General features: G+C 60.3%; 1 protein-coding gene across 1 annotated transcript in view; it reads left to right on the forward strand.

The window, feature by feature from the left end:
* Positions 1-2,075: 2,075 nt before the first annotated feature.
* Positions 2,076-18,813, forward strand: part of RYR1 (ryanodine receptor 1) — a 110,364-nt gene continuing 93,626 nt past the window's right edge. The window contains 22 exon segments of the mRNA XM_058279118.2: positions 2,076-2,179; positions 3,162-3,236; positions 3,321-3,399; positions 3,780-3,892; positions 4,198-4,291; positions 5,435-5,528; positions 5,639-5,713; positions 6,173-6,329; positions 6,465-6,629; positions 8,208-8,329; positions 8,752-8,947; positions 10,939-11,074; positions 11,156-11,251; positions 11,334-11,452; positions 11,975-12,108; positions 12,660-12,901; positions 13,444-13,636; positions 14,681-14,897; positions 16,271-16,375; positions 16,547-16,650; positions 17,088-17,171; positions 17,918-18,225. Coding sequence (XP_058135101.2) covers positions 2,147-2,179; positions 3,162-3,236; positions 3,321-3,399; positions 3,780-3,892; positions 4,198-4,291; positions 5,435-5,528; positions 5,639-5,713; positions 6,173-6,329; positions 6,465-6,629; positions 8,208-8,329; positions 8,752-8,947; positions 10,939-11,074; positions 11,156-11,251; positions 11,334-11,452; positions 11,975-12,108; positions 12,660-12,901; positions 13,444-13,636; positions 14,681-14,897; positions 16,271-16,375; positions 16,547-16,650; positions 17,088-17,171; positions 17,918-18,225 — 2,941 coding nt within the window. The 5' untranslated portion in view covers positions 2,076-2,146.

The raw sequence follows: 18,813 nt of genomic DNA on the forward strand, positions 1-18,813 counted from the left end.
AGAGCTCACGGGGGGACTGGGAATCTCAGGAAGGAGGGGCAGGGGTGCTGGGGGGCCGAGAGGGCAAGGGTCTTTGTGGGGGGCAGAGGGTTTTGGGTCCAGAGGAAGGGGTCTGAGGGCTGCGAGGTGGGCTCAGGGGACTGAGACGGCCGGGAGCCTTGGGTTCAGGAGAGAGGGGACTTGGGTGCTTTAGAGGGGAGGGGGCCAGCAGGGCTGAGGGACGAGGGGGGGGCGTCTGAGTTGGGAGGGGGTTGAGGGCCTTGAAGAGCAGAGGGGGTGACTGGAGGGCGCTCTGCGGGCTGAGCCTCGGGGTGCAGGCACGAGGGCAGCTGGGGCTGCGAGGCCGCACTCTGCGGGAACACAGAGGCCTGGGGACTCGTGGGGACAGCGGGGGCTGAGGCGCGAGAGCTGGGCTGTGGGGGGAGAGTGGGCCAGGGAGCGTGAGGGCGTGAGGGGAGAGGGGGCTGGGGAACAAAGGGCGAGGGGACGGGGGTCAGGGGGCACGAGGGGACGGGGGTCAGGGGGCACGAGGGGACGGGGGTCAGGGGCACGAGGGGACGGGGGTCAGGGGGCACGAGGGGACGGGGGTCAGGGACATGAGGGGACGGGGGTCAAGGGGCATGAGGGGACGGGGGTCAAGGGGCATGAGGGGACGGGGGTCAGGGACATGAGGGGACGGGGTCAGGGGCACGAGGGGACGGGGGTCAGGAACATGAGGGGACAGGGGTCAGGGGGGTCAGGGGGCACGAGGGGACGGGGGGTCAGGGACATGAGGGGACGGGGGTCAGGGACATGAGGGGACGGGGGTCAGGGGGCACGAGGGGACGGCGGTCAGGGGCACGAGGGGACGGGGGTCAGGGGGCACGAGGGGACGGGGGTCAGGGGGCACGAGGGGACGGGGGTCAGGGAGCACGAGGGGACGGGGGTCAGGGGGCACGAGGGGACGGGGGTCAGGGGGCACGAGGGGACGGGGGTCAGGGACATGAGGGGATGGGGGTCAGGGGGCATGAGGGGACGGGGGTCAGGGGGCACGAGGGGACGGGGGTCAGGGGCACGAGGGGATGGCGGTCAGGGGGCACGAGGGGACGGGGGTCAGGGACATGAGGGGACGGGGGTCAGGGGGCACGAGGGGATGGCGGTCAGGGGGCACGAGGGGACGGGGGTCAGGGAGCACGAGGGGACGGGGGTCAGGGGGCACGAGGGGACGGGGGTCAGGGAGCACGAGGGGACGGCGGTCAGGGGGCACGAGGGGACGGGGGTCAGGGACATGAGGGGACGGGGGTCAGGGGGCATGAGGGGACGGGAGTCAGGGGGCATGAGGGGACGAGGGTCAGGGGGCATGAGAGGACAGGGGTCAGGGGGCATGAGGGGACAGGGGTCAGGGGGCACGAGGGGCCAGGGGTGTGAGGTTGAGAGGGGGTCAGAGGGTGTGAGCAGTGGGGTGAGCAGGGGTGTGAGGGACGAGGGACCAGGGGGTTTGAGGGGACAGAAGACTCTGGATTGTGAGAAGGCGCCCTGGGGGGAAGGGGCGGGGCTGGCAGGAAGGTGCGTGGAGTCCTCTGGGGAGGAGAGCTGGGGTTTGAGTGAGGGGGCGGTGAGCAGGGCCAGAGAGTCTGGGGCCCAGGGGGAGGCCTCTGCGAGTCGGGGGTGGTGAGGGGGCGCTGAGGCGCGTGCGGGGCCGGCTCTCCCGTGATTCTGAAGCGCTGTTCACACGTGTCTGGGCGAGAAGGCAGGAGCTGGGACGGGGTGACGGGGAGAGATCCGGGTTATCGAAGGGGGAGGCGCAGAGCTGGAGGCCTGGAGGCGGCGTGGGCTCCGTGCCGCGGGAAGCACCCTGCGCCTCTCACTAGAGGCTGGGGATGCTCAGTGGAGGCGACTCTGGGCCTGGAGGGGGTTGGGGTTGGAGGGGGGAGGCAGACACTGCGTTTGGAGAGGCTAGTGCAGTTTAGGGTGTCTGATGGAGGTGGCAGAGGGCAGGGGCCTCCTGCGGGGTTGGGGTGGCTCCGGTGTCTCAGGGGGTGGGTATGAAGGCCAGGCGCAGGGTTGGTACCAGGCTCCTCCACGCCGCCCCCAGAACGTGCCCCCGGACCTGGCCATCTGCTGCTTCACCCTGGAGCAGTCCCTGTCGGTGCGCGCGCTGCAGGAGATGCTGGCCAACACGGTGGAGGCGGGCGTGGAGGTGAGGCTCGGCGGGGGGGCGCGGGCCGGGGAGCGGGCAGGGGGGGGGCGCTCACCATCTGCTCTTCTTCCTCTCTCCGCCTCGTCCCCGCAGGCCCTCAATTTGGATAAGTGGGTAGGTCTGACCGTGGGTGTCACCTGTCCTTCCCACCCCTCCTGACCCCAGGCCCGCCTCTCGGGCCCACATCCTGCACACGGGGCTGGGGGTCCTGCCCCCCACCCCCAGTGGTCAGGGCTGTGGCGCCCGGAACAGGCCAGGCAGGCAGGAAGGAAGGAAGGGGGAGGGGGCCTCCGAGCCTCCTGTGCCCCCTTCCTGCTCCTTTCTCCTCTTTCCCGTCCTCTCCCCGCACCCGATCCCAGCTCCTCTCTGCATGGGACCTCTGCCCGCAGCTCCCCATCCCCAGCGTGGGTCCCCTCCGGTCCAGGAGTGGGTCCGCCATGTGATCCCGTGGCATCATCACATGGCCCCTCTGAGCATGGGCATGTGAGGGTTGAACGAGAGGCATGACGGTGCCAAGCTGCCCCCAGGGCCCCGGGCCTCCCTTTGCCCAGAGGGGTGTGGCAGCACAGGGCATGTCGCCTTGTGAACGTGCCTGTGCCCACTGCTGCAGCTCAGCCATGTTAGGACAAGGAGAGCAGAGAGGCCCATGGAACACATGTCCCCGGGGCCTCCCGGGGGTCCCCAGGCACCTTGAGGATGGGCTCCGCCTCCCTGAGTGACTTCGGGGGCCTGACTGACAAGGTGGCAGAGGCAGGGACTGTAAGACACCCCATCTGCACGCTTCTCAGAGGCACAGTCCCAGTTTCCACAGATGAGGAAACTGAGGCAGAGAATCTGTTGAGGGTCTGAGCTGAGGCGTCCTTACCCCAGGACTGAGTGTGGTGTTTTAGGCAGGCAAGAGAGAGCCATCTGCGAATAGGCCTGATGTCTCGGAGCTCCTGAGGGTCTCTGTGCTTATTCTGTGTCCTCTCTTGTCCCGCAGTCGTCCCAGGGCGGGGGTCACAGGACGCTCCTGTATGGCCACGCCATCCTGCTCCGGCATGCCCACAGCCGCATGGTGAGTGCCCCAGCAAAGGGGCGCCAGAGGGGGGCAGGGGTGCGGGCCGGGAGGAGGCTGACTGACGCCCCTCTCCACCCCTAGTATCTGAGCTGCCTCACCACCTCCCGCTCCATGACGGACAAGCTGGCCTTCGATGTGGGACTGCAGGAAGATGCAACAGGTATGGGGCTGCAGGGGGCAGCGTGAGGGGGCACCACGGGCAGGGAGGCTGGGGGCAGGGGGCTGCAGAACTCAGGCGGTGGGAAGGGGAAGGCTCTGGGCAGAGGGCTGGGGGGATGGGCTGGGGGACTTCGGGGCAGAGGCTGTGGGAGTTTGGATGGGGCCTTTTGGACAGAGAGACTCAGGGGAGCATGGAGAAGCTCTGGTAGAGCCTGAGGGCAGGAATGGAGAGATCTGAGGCAGGAAGTTGGTGGCAGCAATAAGAGGATTATGGGCAGGGGCCTAGGGGATGTGTGGAGGGGGAGCATGGGAGGCCCAGTTGAGAAGAGCATTCTGGGAGCCCACCACCCCAACATCTCCCGGCCCTGGCCTCGCGTGCAGGAGAGGCCTGCTGGTGGACCATGCACCCGGCCTCCAAGCAGAGGTCGGAAGGAGAGAAGGTCCGCGTTGGTGATGACATCATCCTCGTCAGTGTCTCCTCCGAGCGCTACCTGGTGAGCCTCCCCCGGTCCCTCGCGCTGTGTGACCACGGCTCCATCTCCTCTCCAGGAGTCTCCGCCCCCAGCGTCCTGACTCCCAATTTCCAGACCTGTGCCCCACCCCGTTTCCTGACCTCTGATCCAGTTTTCTCATTTCTGACCCACCATTGACCGACCTGACCTCAATTTCCTGATCTGTGACCTCTTTCAATTTCATCCTCCATCTGCCGGCTTCCTGGCCTCCATCCCTCATTTCTGGCCCCTGGCTCTGGAACTCTTGCCTACCCCCAAATCATCTCCCGCATCTTGACTGCGCCCAGCACCTGTCGACAGCCAGTGGGGAGCTCCAGGTGGACGCCTCCTTCATGCAGACTCTGTGGAACATGAACCCCATCTGCTCCGGCTGCGAAGAAGGTGAGGCCCTCCCGGCTGCAGGCCCCTAAACGGAGACCCCAGAGGCAGACCCCAAATAGTGCCCTCCCAGATATGCCTAAACTGAGACTTGAAACCTCAGACCCCAAACCTAGATCTCCAAATTATGGCCCTGACACTCGGATCTCCAGTTGATCCTAAATCTAGAACCCTAAAGCTCACCCTCCAAAGTCAAACTTTGGCCCCCAAACTCACCCCCAAAAAATTAGTCCCCACAGCTCACACACCAAACACAGATCTTAGAGGTCAGACTCCTAAACTCAGATCCAAGCTTCAAATCCCAAATTCAGAATTATTCTCAGAACCCACCCCTCAGACAACACGTGTACACCATGAACTGATTCTAGATTCAAACTTCAACTCCCCAAACCAAGACCTTTAATTCAGACCCCAAAGCTCAGTCCAGTAACCTCAAATTTCAAAGTCCAGAATTCAATCTCTCATATAAGACCCCAAAGCATTGGCCCTGAAACTTAGACCCCAACTCTCATACCCAAAAACTTCAGGCTCCCAATCCACACTCAACCTGAGTCTCAAAACCACAGACCCCAAACCTCATTCCTTAGCCCCAGATCCCGAAACCAAGACCCAGCAACTCTAAGTCCAAGCTACCAAGTTCAGGTCTTCAACCCACAGTTCAGATACCAGTCCCAGGGCCCCCAAACTCAAAACCCAATACTCAGACCCCAACTTCAGACCGCTACCCCAGACCTGGCCATCACACCTCTAAACCCAGGCCCTGCATCTCAAGTCCTAAAGCTCATATCCCAATGCCTTGAACATTAGACCCAAACCTCCCTCCCCACAAAAATCCATACAGACCTTAAACCCCAGGCCCATAAGTCCCCCAACCTCGGCCCTGCATCAAGATGCCCAAGCTTAGGACCCCAACCTCAGACCCCAAATCTCATTCCTCCACTGCAGGCCCCAAACGTGGCCCCCAATCTCAGACTGCCATTTTGTTCCCTAAAACTCAGACCACCCCTGCAGACTGCCGAACCTCCGGCCCCCTCGCCTTAGACCACAAAGCCTCGCCCTGAGCCTCCCGTGGGGGAGCAGCAGTTTGGGCCCTGGGCCTCTCGGGGGCTTCCGCCTCAGTGACCACTTTACCTCATTCCTTTCCAGGCTATGTGACCGGGGGCCACGTCCTCCGCCTCTTCCACGGACACATGGACGAGTGTCTGACCATCTCCCCTGCCGAGAGCGACGACCAGCGCAGGTCTGGGCTGGGGGTGAGGGGGTCTCGGGGTGGGGGTGGGGGCTGGGAGCCTCTGGGAAGGGCTAGGGACCAGATTCATGGGGAAGCCTCACCCTCTCCTGGGCCCCCAGGCTCGTGCACTATGAGGGGGGAGCTGTGTGCACCCACGCCCGCTCCCTCTGGAGACTGGAGCCGCTGAGAATCAGGTGAGGGGCTGGGTGGGCTGCAGGAGGGGTGCCCGGGGGGTTCTGAGGGGAAAAGGGCCTTGGAGAAAGATTTGAGGGAGAGACTGGAGGATTTTTAGGGAAAACCTGGGGAGCCCAAGAGAGAGATGGAAGTCCTCCGGATCCTGGAATTAAGGAAAATAAAGTCCTGGGGAGGATTGGGAATCCCGGCAGGAAAGAGAAGCAGGGAGTCCAGAAAGAAAGTGGGAGGGATTGGGGGAAGAAAATTAAGGGTCTAGAAAACCTGGGGCCACTGGAGACATCTGAGGAATCCTGAGGTAGCTGTGGGGGCCTGAGAGAGAATTGGGGGTCTGGGGGCCCCAGAGTAGGTCTGGGGCAACTTGGAAGAGGGTTGGTAGCTTGAGGAGGTGTGAGCCGAGACTGCAGCATGCCTGGGGAGATTAGGGGTCCCCTGACTCCCCTCCCCCTCGCCCTCTGCAGCTGGAGTGGGAGCCACCTGCGCTGGGGCCAGCCCCTGCGCATCCGGCACGTTACCACGGGGCGGTACCTGGCGCTCACCGAGGACCAGGGCCTCGTGGTGGTGGACGCCAGCAAGGCCCACACCAAGGCCACTTCCTTCTGCTTCCGCATCTCCAAGGTCAGAGGGGCTCGGGGTGCCCTACCTTTCCTGGAACCCCAAATCCCACTCCAGTCCCCGTGCTGTAGTCCCTCAGTGGCTCCCCCATTAAAGGCACAGGCAGAGGGATCTGACCTCTGCCCCTTACCCCTGCAGGAGAAGCTGGATGTGGGTCCCAAGCGGGACGTGGAGGGCATGGGGCCCCCCGAGATCAAGTACGGGGAGTCGCTGTGCTTCGTGCAGCATGTGGCCTCGGGCCTGTGGCTCACCTACGCCGCCGCGGACCCCAAAGCCCTGCGGCTCGGCGTGCTCAAGAGGAAGGTGGGTGCCTGGCAGGCGAGAGTGGTGGGGTGCAGGCAGGGGCAGGAAGGGGGCTGTGAGTGTCAGAGGATGGGGATTCAGAGAAAGACAGAGAGAGAGACCAAGAGGCAGGAAAAAAGAGAGAAAAATATAGACAAAGACAGAAAAAGGCACAAAGAGACATGGAAACACAAATAGAGAAAAGCAGAGACAGAGAGAGAGAAAAACATGAGAGAGATACAAAGACACACAGAAAAGTCAGTGACAAGCAGACTGAGATTACACAACAGTTATTGACTACCCAGGTTATCCCGGCACGTATGGGGAGAAGCTGGTAAGCAAAACAGGCCTGTTCCCAAACTCCTACTGCTCAGAAATGGTGAATGAAATGCCTTTAATGAAGCGAATAGTTTTAAAATCGAGGAGTGGGACTGCTGCCTTTGGCAGAAGGAGCAGTAAGTGCAAAGGCCCTGAGGTTGGAATGAGCATCACTTGTTGCAATAACAAAAAGAAGACCCAGTGTGGCTGGAGCAGAGTGAGCAGTGGGAGGTGAGGACAGAGGTGTTGGGAGCAGCTCTTGTGGGGCCTCATGGGACACGGGGAGGATTCTGGCTTTATCCCTCTGTGAGATGGAGCCACGGGAAGGCTGTGAGTGGGAGGTGGGGGCCGGGCACGACTGGCCTCAGCTGAAGTCTCCCTCTGACTGCATGTAGGGAAGAGGCTGAGGGGGCAGGGGCAGAAGCAGAGACCAGTGGGAGGCTGCTGTGACCGTCAGGAGCAAGCAACAGGGGGCAGGACCAGGTGGTGCTGTGCAGTGGGGAAAGGGGGCAGCTTCTGTTTTATTTGGAGGGTACAGTTTACAGGATTTGCTGACATACTGGATTTCGGGGTGAGAAGTAGGGGTGGGGCTTGAGGGTGTTGCCATGATTTTTGTCCTGAGCACCTGGCAGCATGGAGTGCCCCTAACCCATCTGGGGACAGTGAAATGTCAGCTCGGGAGGACAGCGATCGTAGGTCCACCGCCAACGCCCAGAGCAGGGCGCTCGATAAAGACTTGAAGGAATGGGCAGCCCCAGGAGGCGCCCCTTTGCGCAACAGGAGGGCCACAGCTGGACCCACGAGCCCAGGATGTGGGGACCAGGCCTGGGACCACGGGGACAGTGAGGGCGTCCTGAAGCTGTGGGACTGCATGGTGGCCCCAGGGAGGTCAGCTCGGGCGAAACTGGCACCTCACGGAAAGGTGGTCAGGCAACCCGAAGGGGGCAGGTCAGGTGGGGGGCGCCCTCAGAGCTTCTGCGGGGAGCTGTTAGGTCAGCGGTGGTGGAGGGGATCTGCAAGGCAGAGGGGGTCGGGCCTGGACACAGGTGAGGTGGAAAGAGAGAGGGAGAGAAAGTGTGAGATAGAGATGAGAAGGAGAGACAGGGAGAGACGGAGGGAGGAAGAAGAGGGGGAGACGGACAGATAAAGGATAAAAAGAGACAGAAACGGAGAGACAGACTGGCCGAGTCTAGCTGTGGGGCGAGGCCTGGGTGGAGGTGGGGGCTGGGGTGGGCCTGGGCGGCGGGGCCCCTGCCGAGAGCCTGTCCCTCCCACTCCCAGGCCATGCTGCACCAGGAAGGCCACATGGACGACGCGCTGTCGCTGACGCGCTGCCAGCAGGAGGAGTCCCAGGCGGCGCGCATGATCCACAGTACTGCCGCCCTGTACAACCTCTTCATCAAGTGAGCGGGGCGCGCCGTGGGGGGCGTGCCACTGACCTTGCCCCAGCCCCCTTGAATCCCTGCCTCTGCCATCCAGGGCCGGCTCTGCCATCCACGTGATCCCTAACCTCTAAACTCCTGACCCCTGAGCGCTATACACTTGACCTCTAATCTGACCCCACAACTAGGATCTTTGACCCCACACCCTGACCACCACCTGGATGTCCCATCTCTGACGTCCAGACCCTTGACCCCCGACCTCCCCAGCCCTGACTCCTGCGCCCATGACCCGCTGCGCCCACCGGGGGCGAGTGCCGGTCCCAGCTGCGTGGCCTGGGTCTCCGCCGCTGTAAAGCGCGCGTGTCTGTGAGTCCCGCCTCGCCGCGCGCCGCGCCACCGCGGGCGCCCCAGGTCCCCGGCTGACGGCGGCGCCGTCCCCGCAGGGGCCTGGACAGCTTCAGCGGGAAGCCGCGGGGCGCGGGGCCGCCGGCGGGCTCGGCGCTGCCCCTCGAGGGCGTCATCCTGAGCCTGCAGGACCTCATCGGTTACTTCGAGCCGCCGTCCGAGGAGCTGCAGCACGAGGAGAAGCAGAGCAAGCTGCGCAGCCTGCGCAACCGCCAGAGCCTCTTCCAGGAGGAGGTGGGGCCGCGGCCGGGGGCGGGGCCCGGGGGCCTGGGGACCGAGCTGTCCCGGCGGGGCACGGGGAGGAGCAGGAGGCGGGAGAGGCGCGATTGAGGGGCGCGGGGCGCGGGGGACCGGGGAGGCGGCGGGGACCCAGGAGGGAGGGGGCGGGCTGTGTGCACGGGCGGCGCCTCTGGGGAGGGGCAGGGCGCGCGGTGGCCCCCGGAGGCGCGCCCCGTTGCCCCACCTGGCTGGAGGCGGGGCCCAGCGGAGCCGGACAGTGCAGCCCAGGGCCCAGGCCAAGTCGGCGGAGCCCAGGCCTGGGCAGGGGTCGCAGGATGAGCGGGCTGCTGGGCGCAGGATGAGTGGGGAGGGACTTCAGCTGGCGTCAGGAGCCGGGGGTCTTCCGTGTGTAGTGCAGGCACGAAGGGCGGAGACGTGGGGGGCTCCGCCTGGCCGGGGCCTGAGTGCGAGGGGCCCAGAGGGGTTGGCGGGGGAGGGGCTGGACAAAGGGGTCCCCACCCCGCGGCGGAGGAGCAAGTTCATTCAAAAGCATCCAGCCTGGCCCCTCCTCTCCAGGGGCTCCCGGTGTGACCCAAGGAGAACAGTATCAGTAACAAAACGGTCGGTGCCTCCGTGGTGGAGTTAGAACATGCCAAGGGTTGGAGCAGCACATAGGTCCTTTGTGTTAGATGTTATTACTTCGAATTTAGTCTTTAGTTTGGGTTTAAAGGCTCTATATACGAGACATCCTCCCGATAACCCTATGGAGGATTTTCTTATAATTTCCATGTTACAGAAGGAGTTGCTGAAGCTCAGAGAGTTTAAATAGCCATCATCTACTCAGCAAACACGCGCTCAGTGCCCACCATTAGCCAGGGGCACAGCTGTGAGGCAAACAGACAGAACTCCCTGTCCTTATGGAGTTGACATTGGGTGAAGGGGGAGACAGACAATCAATAATAGAAGAAATGAGTCAATTATCATATGGTACATTAGACGGTGGCAAGCGTTAAGGAGAAAAACGAAGCAGGGAAGGTGGAAGGCAGTGCTGCGGTTGTTGCAGTTTAAAAGAGTGGTCAGAGGAGGTGACCTTTGAGTAAAGACCGGAAGGAAGGGCAAGAGGGGCAGATGGTAGAAGAGAAAGCAGGTGCAAGGGCCACGAGCTGGGATGTGCTTTGCGTGTTCTGGAAATGGCGAGCAGGGAAGCTGGAGCAGAGCGAACGAGCGGGAGCACGGGAGGCAACGAGCATGAACTACGGGCTCGTGCAATAATGTGCTTGAATCTCAAAACCTAATGTTGAGCAAAAGAGCAGAGGAGCAGCAGAACATCTGCTGTTTAATTCAAGTTCAGAAACAGGTGAAACTCAACTAGATTGTCTAGTGATATGTGTAAAAACAGAAAAGCAAGGAAGGGATTTCCATACAAGCCAGGACAATGTATCCCTAGCAGGGAGGGGGGTGTGATCAGGCGACGCTGCAGAGGACTGCCGGGGGCGCTGGCAATGTTCTCTTTCTAAATCTGGGTCACGGCTACACAGGTGTTTCTTTATATTTGTTGGTTAAATCACATATGTATATATTTTTGCACTTTTCTGCGTGTTATACTTCACAACAAAAGAAGAAAAAAGATTAAAGTGCTAAAAAAAAAAGTGAAAAAGTCTCTGATAGTTGGTGTGAAGAGTGAACTGGGCCAGCAGGGAGCGGAGACCGGGAGTGGGGTGCTTGGAAGAGGGCAGAGGGCAGAGAAGCCTGCGGGAAGGAAGGAGGAGCACAGATTCAGTCCTGAAATGAGAAAGGCTGTATTGTGTTGGGGGTAGAGGCAGGAAGGACCAGGACAGATCTGGGGAGCCCGGGAGGAGCGGATGGGGATGTGGAGTTAATGGCGCTGGTTTAGACCCCGGAATGCAGCCCCTAGTTGTTGAGTGAACGTCAGTTAGAAAATCCAAGAAAGCCAAGGAAGGCAGGGCCTGGGGCTGCTGCGACCCGCTTGTTCTCGCCTTCCCCAGGGGATGCTCTCCCTGGTCCTGAACTGCATTGACCGCCTGAATGTCTACACCACCGCTGCTCACTTCTCCGAGTTCGCAGGGGAGGAGGCAGCCGAGTCCTGGAAAGAGATTGTGAATCTGCTCTATGAACTCCTGGGTGAGGGGCCCCAGTCCTGACTCCCCCCTAGAGCACCCCGGACCCCCACCCTGTTGGGTCTGACCTCCTCTCCTCCTTCAGCCTCTCTGATCCGCGGCAACCGCACCAACTGTGCCCTCTTCTCCACGAACTTGGACTGGCTGGTCAGCAAGCTGGACCGGCTGGAGGCCTCGTCTGGTAGGAGGATCCAGGGGAGTGGGCAGGGGTGAGGGCCGGGAGGACCGTGGCCACCTCACCTCTGGCGTCGGTCCCCATGCAGGGATCCTGGAGGTGCTGTACTGCGTCCTGATCGAGAGCCCTGAAGTGCTGAACATCATCCAGGAGAACCACATCAAGTCCATCATCTCCCTCCTGGACAAGCACGGGAGGAACCACAAGGTGGGCCCTCGCCCCTGACCTCTCGGGCTCTGAACTCTGACCCTGAGCTCTCCCAGTGGCTCTGGAACTCCCCTCACCCCTCCTCCATCCCTCTCTACCCTGGACTCCTCACTCAAGCACTTCCCTCTCAGCACGAGGGTCTCAAACTCATGGCCTCTGAACAGATGTGCTTTGTTAGATCTGTGAAGTGCTTTTTCAATTTTCAAATTTTATAACCTTCGGGTGGGGCTGCATAGACACTCTCCACTTGGCCACAGGTCCTACCAGTTGCTATTGCATTATTTCTATCCATTTAACACACTGACATCACCCACCTGGCCCTGGAAGGCAAGAGTTTGCAACCCCTGCTGATCTGAAAATCTTTCTCTGTGATCCCTGATTTTCCACTTTCATCACCACCCCTCAGACTAAATGCTGTCCTGTACACCATCCTTTCCTTCTGGCTTCCCACCCTGGTCCTTCCATGAACTGCCCCCCCCGCCCCGGTGTCCTTGCACCCCAGCCTCTGACCTTGACCTCCAGGTCCTGGACGTGCTGTGCTCCCTGTGCGTGTGCAATGGCGTAGCCGTGCGTTCCAACCAAGATCTCATTACCGAGAACTTGCTCCCTGGCCGTGAGCTTCTGCTGCAGACAAACCTCATCAACTACGTCACCAGGTCTGGCTCCTCACCCAACCCCAGGCAAACTCAGAACGGCTCAGCCTTCTCCCAGACTTAGGTGCACGCCCAGGTGGATGCACCTTCCTCCGTCTCCCACTCCAGGACCTTACGCTGTGTCCTCACAAACCCCCCGCTGCGGCCCCAGCGCAGCCCTGGCTCCCCACTCCCCTGCTTTCCTCCTTTGTTCTCTCTCTCCCTGGCTTCATCTCTGCCCCTGTTTCTTCCTCTTTTTCTTCCTGTCTTTGGCTATTTCGCTCCTTCTCTTTCTCCCTCTTGCTCTCCCTCTGTTTCTGACTCTTTGCCTGTTTCTGTCTCTCTGCCCCTCTCCCATCCCTCTTCTCCATTTGTCTCCTTTATCTGCCCTTGCGGTGTCTCTGTCTGCCTTTGTCTCTGCTCTTTGTCACTCTGTCTTTCACTAGCTGTCTCCATGTCTCTGCCTGCTTTTCCTAGTATGTCTCTCTGTCTTTTCATCCCTGTCCGTCATGCGCCCCACCAATCGGGCTCTCCCCCTCTCGCTCCTCCCCCTCTCCTGTGCCTCTCTCCCACAGCATCCGCCCCAACATTTTTGTGGGCAGAGCAGAGGGTTCGACACAGTACGGCAAGTGGTACTTTGAAGTGATGGTGGATGAGGTGGTTCCATTTCTGACAGCTCAGGCCACCCACCTGCGGGTGGGCTGGGCCCTCACGGAGGGCTACAGCCCCTACCCTGGAGGTGGCGAGGGCTGGGGTGGCAACGGAGTCGGCGATGACCTCTATTCCTACGGCTTTGATGGGCTGCATCTCTGGACAGGTACCTGGACTCTGACCTCTGGTCTGTGACCCCCAGGTTCCAGAGGACCCTCACCCCTGACCCTTGACCCCAGAGTTTTCAAGTCTTTGACCACACCCCGTGGGGTTCTCATGATCCTGAACCTGCAAAGAGGCTGCCTTTTTACCCCTAACTCCTCATTTCCCAAGACCCTAACCCTGGAGCCTCCAGAATCCTGGCCTTGACCTGTTTCCTCATAGCCTCCCAGACTCTGACCTGACTTCAGAGAGCCCAGAAAACTGCCCAGTTCATAACCACTTCTCATCTTTGACTTCTGATTCCAAAAGTTTCAGAATCCTAATTCCAGGAGGACTTTAATCTCTGGCCCCACAGTTCTCGGGCTCCTTCCTCAGGGGAACCCTGACCCCTGTCCCTAATCTCAGAGCGACAGGACCTTCACGGGAACATAGGGTTTCCAGGATCTGGGCTCCATAGGATCCTCTAGTATCTGCTCCTTGTCTCTTGAGACCCCTGGTTCCATGGGACCTCTGACCTGTGACCCCTCCCTGGTGACCCCGTTGCAGGACATGTGGCACGCCCAGTGACATCCCCAGGGCAGCACCTCCTGGCCCCTGAGGATGTGGTCAGCTGCTGCCTGGACCTCGGCGTGCCCTCCATCTCCTTCCGCATCAACGGCTGTCCCGTGCAGGGCGTCTTCGAGGCCTTCAACCTTGATGGGCTCTTCTTCCCTGTCGTCAGCTTCTCCGCTGGTGTCAAGTGAGGACTTGCCCCTGCCCCACTGTCATCCCCAGACCTGGGACTGACCTGAGTTATAGCTTCCCCAGTCACCCCAAGGCTGCCCAAGGGCCGCTTACCCTCAGGACTGACTGGTGGACAGAACCTTATGAGAGGGGCCCAGTGACCTCCACATGACCCCAGTCACTTCCAGTGTCCTCCCAATACCCCAAGCCCTCCCAGTGAACTCAGATTCTCCCCGACTCAAGTCTTCCCAATGACCTCCAAGTGACTTTGGAATTTGACAATGACTTTCTAATGACCCCAGATTCTCTTAGCCATCTCTCAACAACCAAGACCCTTCCAGAGACCTCATAATGACCTCGGACTCTCCCAGTGATTCCATGCCATTTCAGTGACACCCAAATGACTCCCAAATCTGCAAAGAATCTTAAAATGACCCCAACCTTCCAAGTGACCTCTACATACTCCAGACTCTTCCAGTGACCTTCAATGGCCCCAGGCCCTCCAGTGATGCCCCAGTGACTTGAGACTCTCCCAATGACTCCATTGGCCTCTCAACAATGCCAGCATCTTCCAATGACCTTCATTAGCCCCAATGACCTTCATTCCCAGTGACACCCCCCCCAATGACCTCAATTATTTCACAGACCTCTCAGTGACTTCCAAATGACCTTTTTCTTGGTCTTCCCAAGACCTTACAGTCTCCCTGCAGACTCAGTTGATCCAGGGTCTTCTGTGGAGGACCCTCCCCTGACCTTGAAATAATCTTAAGTCTTTTCTAATAACTGCAGACTCTCACAGCCTTAACTCCCCAGTGACCCTCCACTCTCCTTTTTGATCCTTCAATAGTTCCCACTGACCTCAGACATTCCCTTATGGTATTCTCTTGACCCTGGTCTTTTCCTTTCTGACTCCTAAATGACCTCTATGACTACATGATTGCCCAGTGACCTCAGTCTCCCCAGGACCTTCCATTGACCCCAGGGTTTCTCCCTTAGCCCCTAGTGACCGCAGACTCTCCCCTGAAACCCTTTCTCAGTGACCCCAATTCTCCCCTGCCAGGGTGCGGTTCCTCCTTGGTGGCCGCCACGGTGAATTCAAGTTCCTCCCCCCGCCTGGCTACGCCCCCTGCTATGAGGCTGTGCTCCCGCGCGAGCGCCTCCACCTTCAGCCCATCAAGGAGTATCGGCGGGAGGGGCCCCGAGGCCCCCACCTGGTGGGGCCCAGCCGCTGCCTCTCACACACCGACTTCGTGCCCTGCCCCGTGGACACTGTCCAGGTACTGTCTGCCCTGTGAGGGTTTCCCGGTGAGGCACAGAGATGGGGGGCTGAGCTGGAAGTTGGGAAAGTTGTGTGTTTAACAGAGAGGGAAACTGAGGCACAGAGGAAACAAAGGACTCTTCCAAAGTTTCATATGCAGAATCTGAGATTCAGGAAGTCCTTATGATAGCCACATAAAGAATGGGCTGCTATTGCCCCTAATTTATAGTTAAAGAAAGCAAGACCCAAGGAGGTTAAGTACCCTGTGCACGTCACAGCTGCTGTGACCCCAGGCACCTCATCCTGAAGGCTGTGCTCTCACCCGCTCCACTGTGAGCTTTACACTCATCTGTCCACCAATGGAGCAACATTATTGGGCATCCGCTCTGCACCAGGCCTCTCACACTCCCCAAGTCGCGGTCTAAACTCACCACTGCCCCTCCAAGCATGCCTCCAAGGAGGGAAGGTAGTGTGCCATTGAAGAGCCTGACTGCAAGGGTTTCACTTCCAGCTGTGTGGCCTCAGACACATGACTTCACCTCTCTGTGCCCAGTTTCCTCGTGTGAAAAGTGGAATAACAACGGGACCTGCCTCATAGTGTTATTATGAAGATTAGATGAATTAATATATGGGAAGGGCTTAGCACAACCCTATGCAAATTGTCAGCAGTCAGTACGATTACTTGTTAATAGGATCATTAATAGTATGTCAGGGGTGACCTGGCCAAATCCCTGTCCCAGGCCAGGGTCCTGGGCCTCTCCCTGGATGCCTCTTTCCCTCATCCCGTGGCCTGTCAGCCTCACGGGCTGTCCACTCGCCCCGGCGTGTCCCACCCACCCCCGCTTCTGCTCCCACAGCCCACCCTGGCCGAGACCATCATTACCTCTTGCTTGCAGAACTCCAAAAACATAATTATTTATTATGTACTGACTGTGCCAGGCATTTATATGAACTATATACTATTCAGTCACTTATATAAATGATTTCACTGATTCCTTAGGCGTTTATTACGAGTTAAGTATTGTTATGATCTTCTCATTCTGTGGAGCAGGAAGGAGACTCACTCATTCATTCAGCAAACCTTTCCTGAGCATCTTCTGTGGGCCTGGGCCTGGGCTGGGGGGAAGCTGGGGACTTGGTGAGACTGGAGGCAACCCCACGCCCTGCCCGCATGGCGCTCCCAGGCCAGAAGGGGGAAAGACTGTTCCCCAGTAGCTCCTTAATTCTGATGCTGCTACGTCCTTCTCAGCGGGGCATCTGCCCCGGAGTCAGGGTGAGGGATGGGGAGCAGAGCTACGGAGTATCAGGAAAGGTCCCTAAGACCCCTCCTCTTGGGAGGGGGCCCAAGGTGGAGGGATCTCAGGGACCTTGCGAACGTGTCCCTGCCCCCAGATTGTCCTCCCTCCCCATCTGGAGCGCATTCGGGAGAAGCTGGCAGAGAACATCCACGAGCTCTGGGCGCTGACTCGCATCGAACAGGGCTGGACCTACGGCCAGGTGAGGGGCTGCCTGCAGCAGGGGGGAGGCAGGCTAGACTCACTGCAGGAGGGAGGCATGAGAATGGCTCGTGAGTGGGGGGAGAGACGTTAGGACTCCAGGGGATGGCAGAACAGGGTCATGAACTGGGGGGGAGGGGAGCCCAAGGCGTTGACCCTGGGCCTTCTCCAGGTTCGAGATGACAATAAGAGGCTGCACCCGTGTCTCGTGAACTTCCACAGCCTCCCGGAGCCCGAGAGGAATTACAACCTGCAGATGTCGGGGGAGACGCTCAAGTGAGGGGGGCTGGGGGGCTGGGTGCTCAGCCTGACTGCTGGGGGCAGAAGGGGACAAGGAGAGACAGAGAGGGAAAGTGGGAGGGAGAGGAACAGGGGAGTCAGAGAGCCAGGGATGGGGACAGAAACTGAGAGGCGTGACGGACACAGAGGCAGAAAGTGGGGCCCTCGGGCAGAGAGAGGCAGAGCTGGAGAGAGCAGGAGTGCAGAGGCTGAGGCAGACAGGAACAGGGGGACATGGTCAGAGAGACGCAGGGACAAAGAACGGGGGGAGGACACAAGCCAGAGACACAGAATCCAAGACAGAGAGTGTTGGGACTAAGACCCCAGCAAGCCAGAGCAGGAGCTGGGGACCGCGGGACAGAGGACGGAGACTGGAGGGAGGAGGGGCCCGGGCAGCCAGGGGCTGGGGCCTGACCCTGCGCCCACCTGCCCAGGACCCTGCTGGCGCTGGGCTGCCACGTGGGCATGGCAGACGAGAAGGCAGAGGACAACCTGAAGAAGACGAAGCTCCCCAAGACGTGAGTGGGGTGGCCTGGGTTCCACCTGGGAAGAGGTGGGGGGCTGGGGGGGCCTATGAGGGCTGCGCAGACAGAGGGGTCTGGCAGGGTTGCTGAAACCAGAGACGCTAGAGCCACAAGTTACCATGAGATCACGGGTCAGGGGTCAGAGGTGAGCGTCCTGGAGAGGGGTCAGGGCTGAGGAGCTGGGAGTTGCGGAGAGAGTGCGAGTGGGTCTGGAATCCAGGGCCAGGCTCCCACAGGGAGTCTGGGACAATGAGGAGGCAGAGGTGATGCCTCCAGCTTGGAGGCAGGGGGTCAGGGGCAGGAGGTGAGCGTTTAGAGGCTGCTGGAGCTGTAAGTGAGGAATGCTACCATTGTAGGTGAGGGACCGGAGGGCCTGGGGGTAGAGGCCAGGTTCAGAGGTCGAGGACTCTGAAGTCATGAGTCTGGGGGTGATAGGGTCCTGGGATCAGGTGTTAAACCCCTTAAAGTTAGAGATGAGAGGTCAGAGTTCCAGGGTCAGAGATAAGGCTCCCAAAATCAAGATAAAGGGGTCATAGAGGCCAGAGGTCAGTGACGGCAAGGTCCTCACGGGGGTTCCAGGGCCCTGGCGAGAAGCCAGGGACCTCAAAGCTTTAATTGAGGGAGTTACAGAACCCCGATATCGGAGGTCAGAGGTCAGGAATTCCAAAGCGCAGGGATCAGCACAGCGCCCGGGAGTGGAGGTGCAGGTCTCCCCCGCCAAGCCCCCGCCTCCCCCGCAGGTATATGATGAGCAATGGGTACAAGCCGGCCCCGCTGGACCTGAGCCACGTGCGGCTGACGCCGGCGCAGACGACCCTGGTGGACCGGCTGGCGGAGAACGGGCACAACGTGTGGGCGCGAGACCGCGTGGCCCAGGGCTGGAGCTACAGCGCCATGCAGGACATCCCCGCCCGCCGCAACCCCCGCCTCGTGCCCTACCGCCTGCTGGACGAGGCCACCAAGCGCAGCAACCGGGACAGCCTCTGCCAGGCCGTGCGCACGCTGCTGGGCTACGGCTACAACATCGAGCCGCCGGACCAGGAGCCCAGTGAGCCTGACCCCTGGCCCTGACCCGGCCCCTAACCTTGACCTGACTCAACCCCCGACTGGGCTAAGTCTAAAACACTGAGCAGCCCAACCACAGAGTCAGTGAGCACTGGCCCCTTGCTCAGCCCCTGACCCTTACCGGGCCTTGACCCCTGACCTGACTCAATCCCTGAATGGACCATGTCTGCAACATGACGACTGACCAGGCCGTGAGTGAGCACTGAACCCCCTGACCCTGACCCAGAACCCTGACCTGACTCGGTCCGCGCTTGGGCTGTGGCTACAACATCCAGCCACAGGATCGGGAGCTCAGTGAGCACTGACCCCTGGCACCTGCTCCAGATCCCTGACCCCTAACCTCTGACTGAGCTACAGCACGGAGCTGCCTACCCAGGAGCTCAGAGAGCTTCTACTCCTCAGTCCCCAACCGATGCTAAGCCCCAATCCCAGCATTGACCCCTGGCCCTGGCCCTGGCCCCTAACCCTCACCCCTGGCCTCAACACTAATTTCTATTCCTTCCCTGTCCCTGACCAACCTTTGCCTTGTTCTCCATCCTTGTTCTAAACACTGACCCTAATCTTGACCCTT

Source organism: Dasypus novemcinctus, chromosome 18 (assembly GCF_030445035.2).
Source record: "Dasypus novemcinctus isolate mDasNov1 chromosome 18, mDasNov1.1.hap2, whole genome shotgun sequence".
Classification (NCBI taxonomy): Eukaryota; Metazoa; Chordata; class Mammalia; order Cingulata; family Dasypodidae; genus Dasypus; species Dasypus novemcinctus.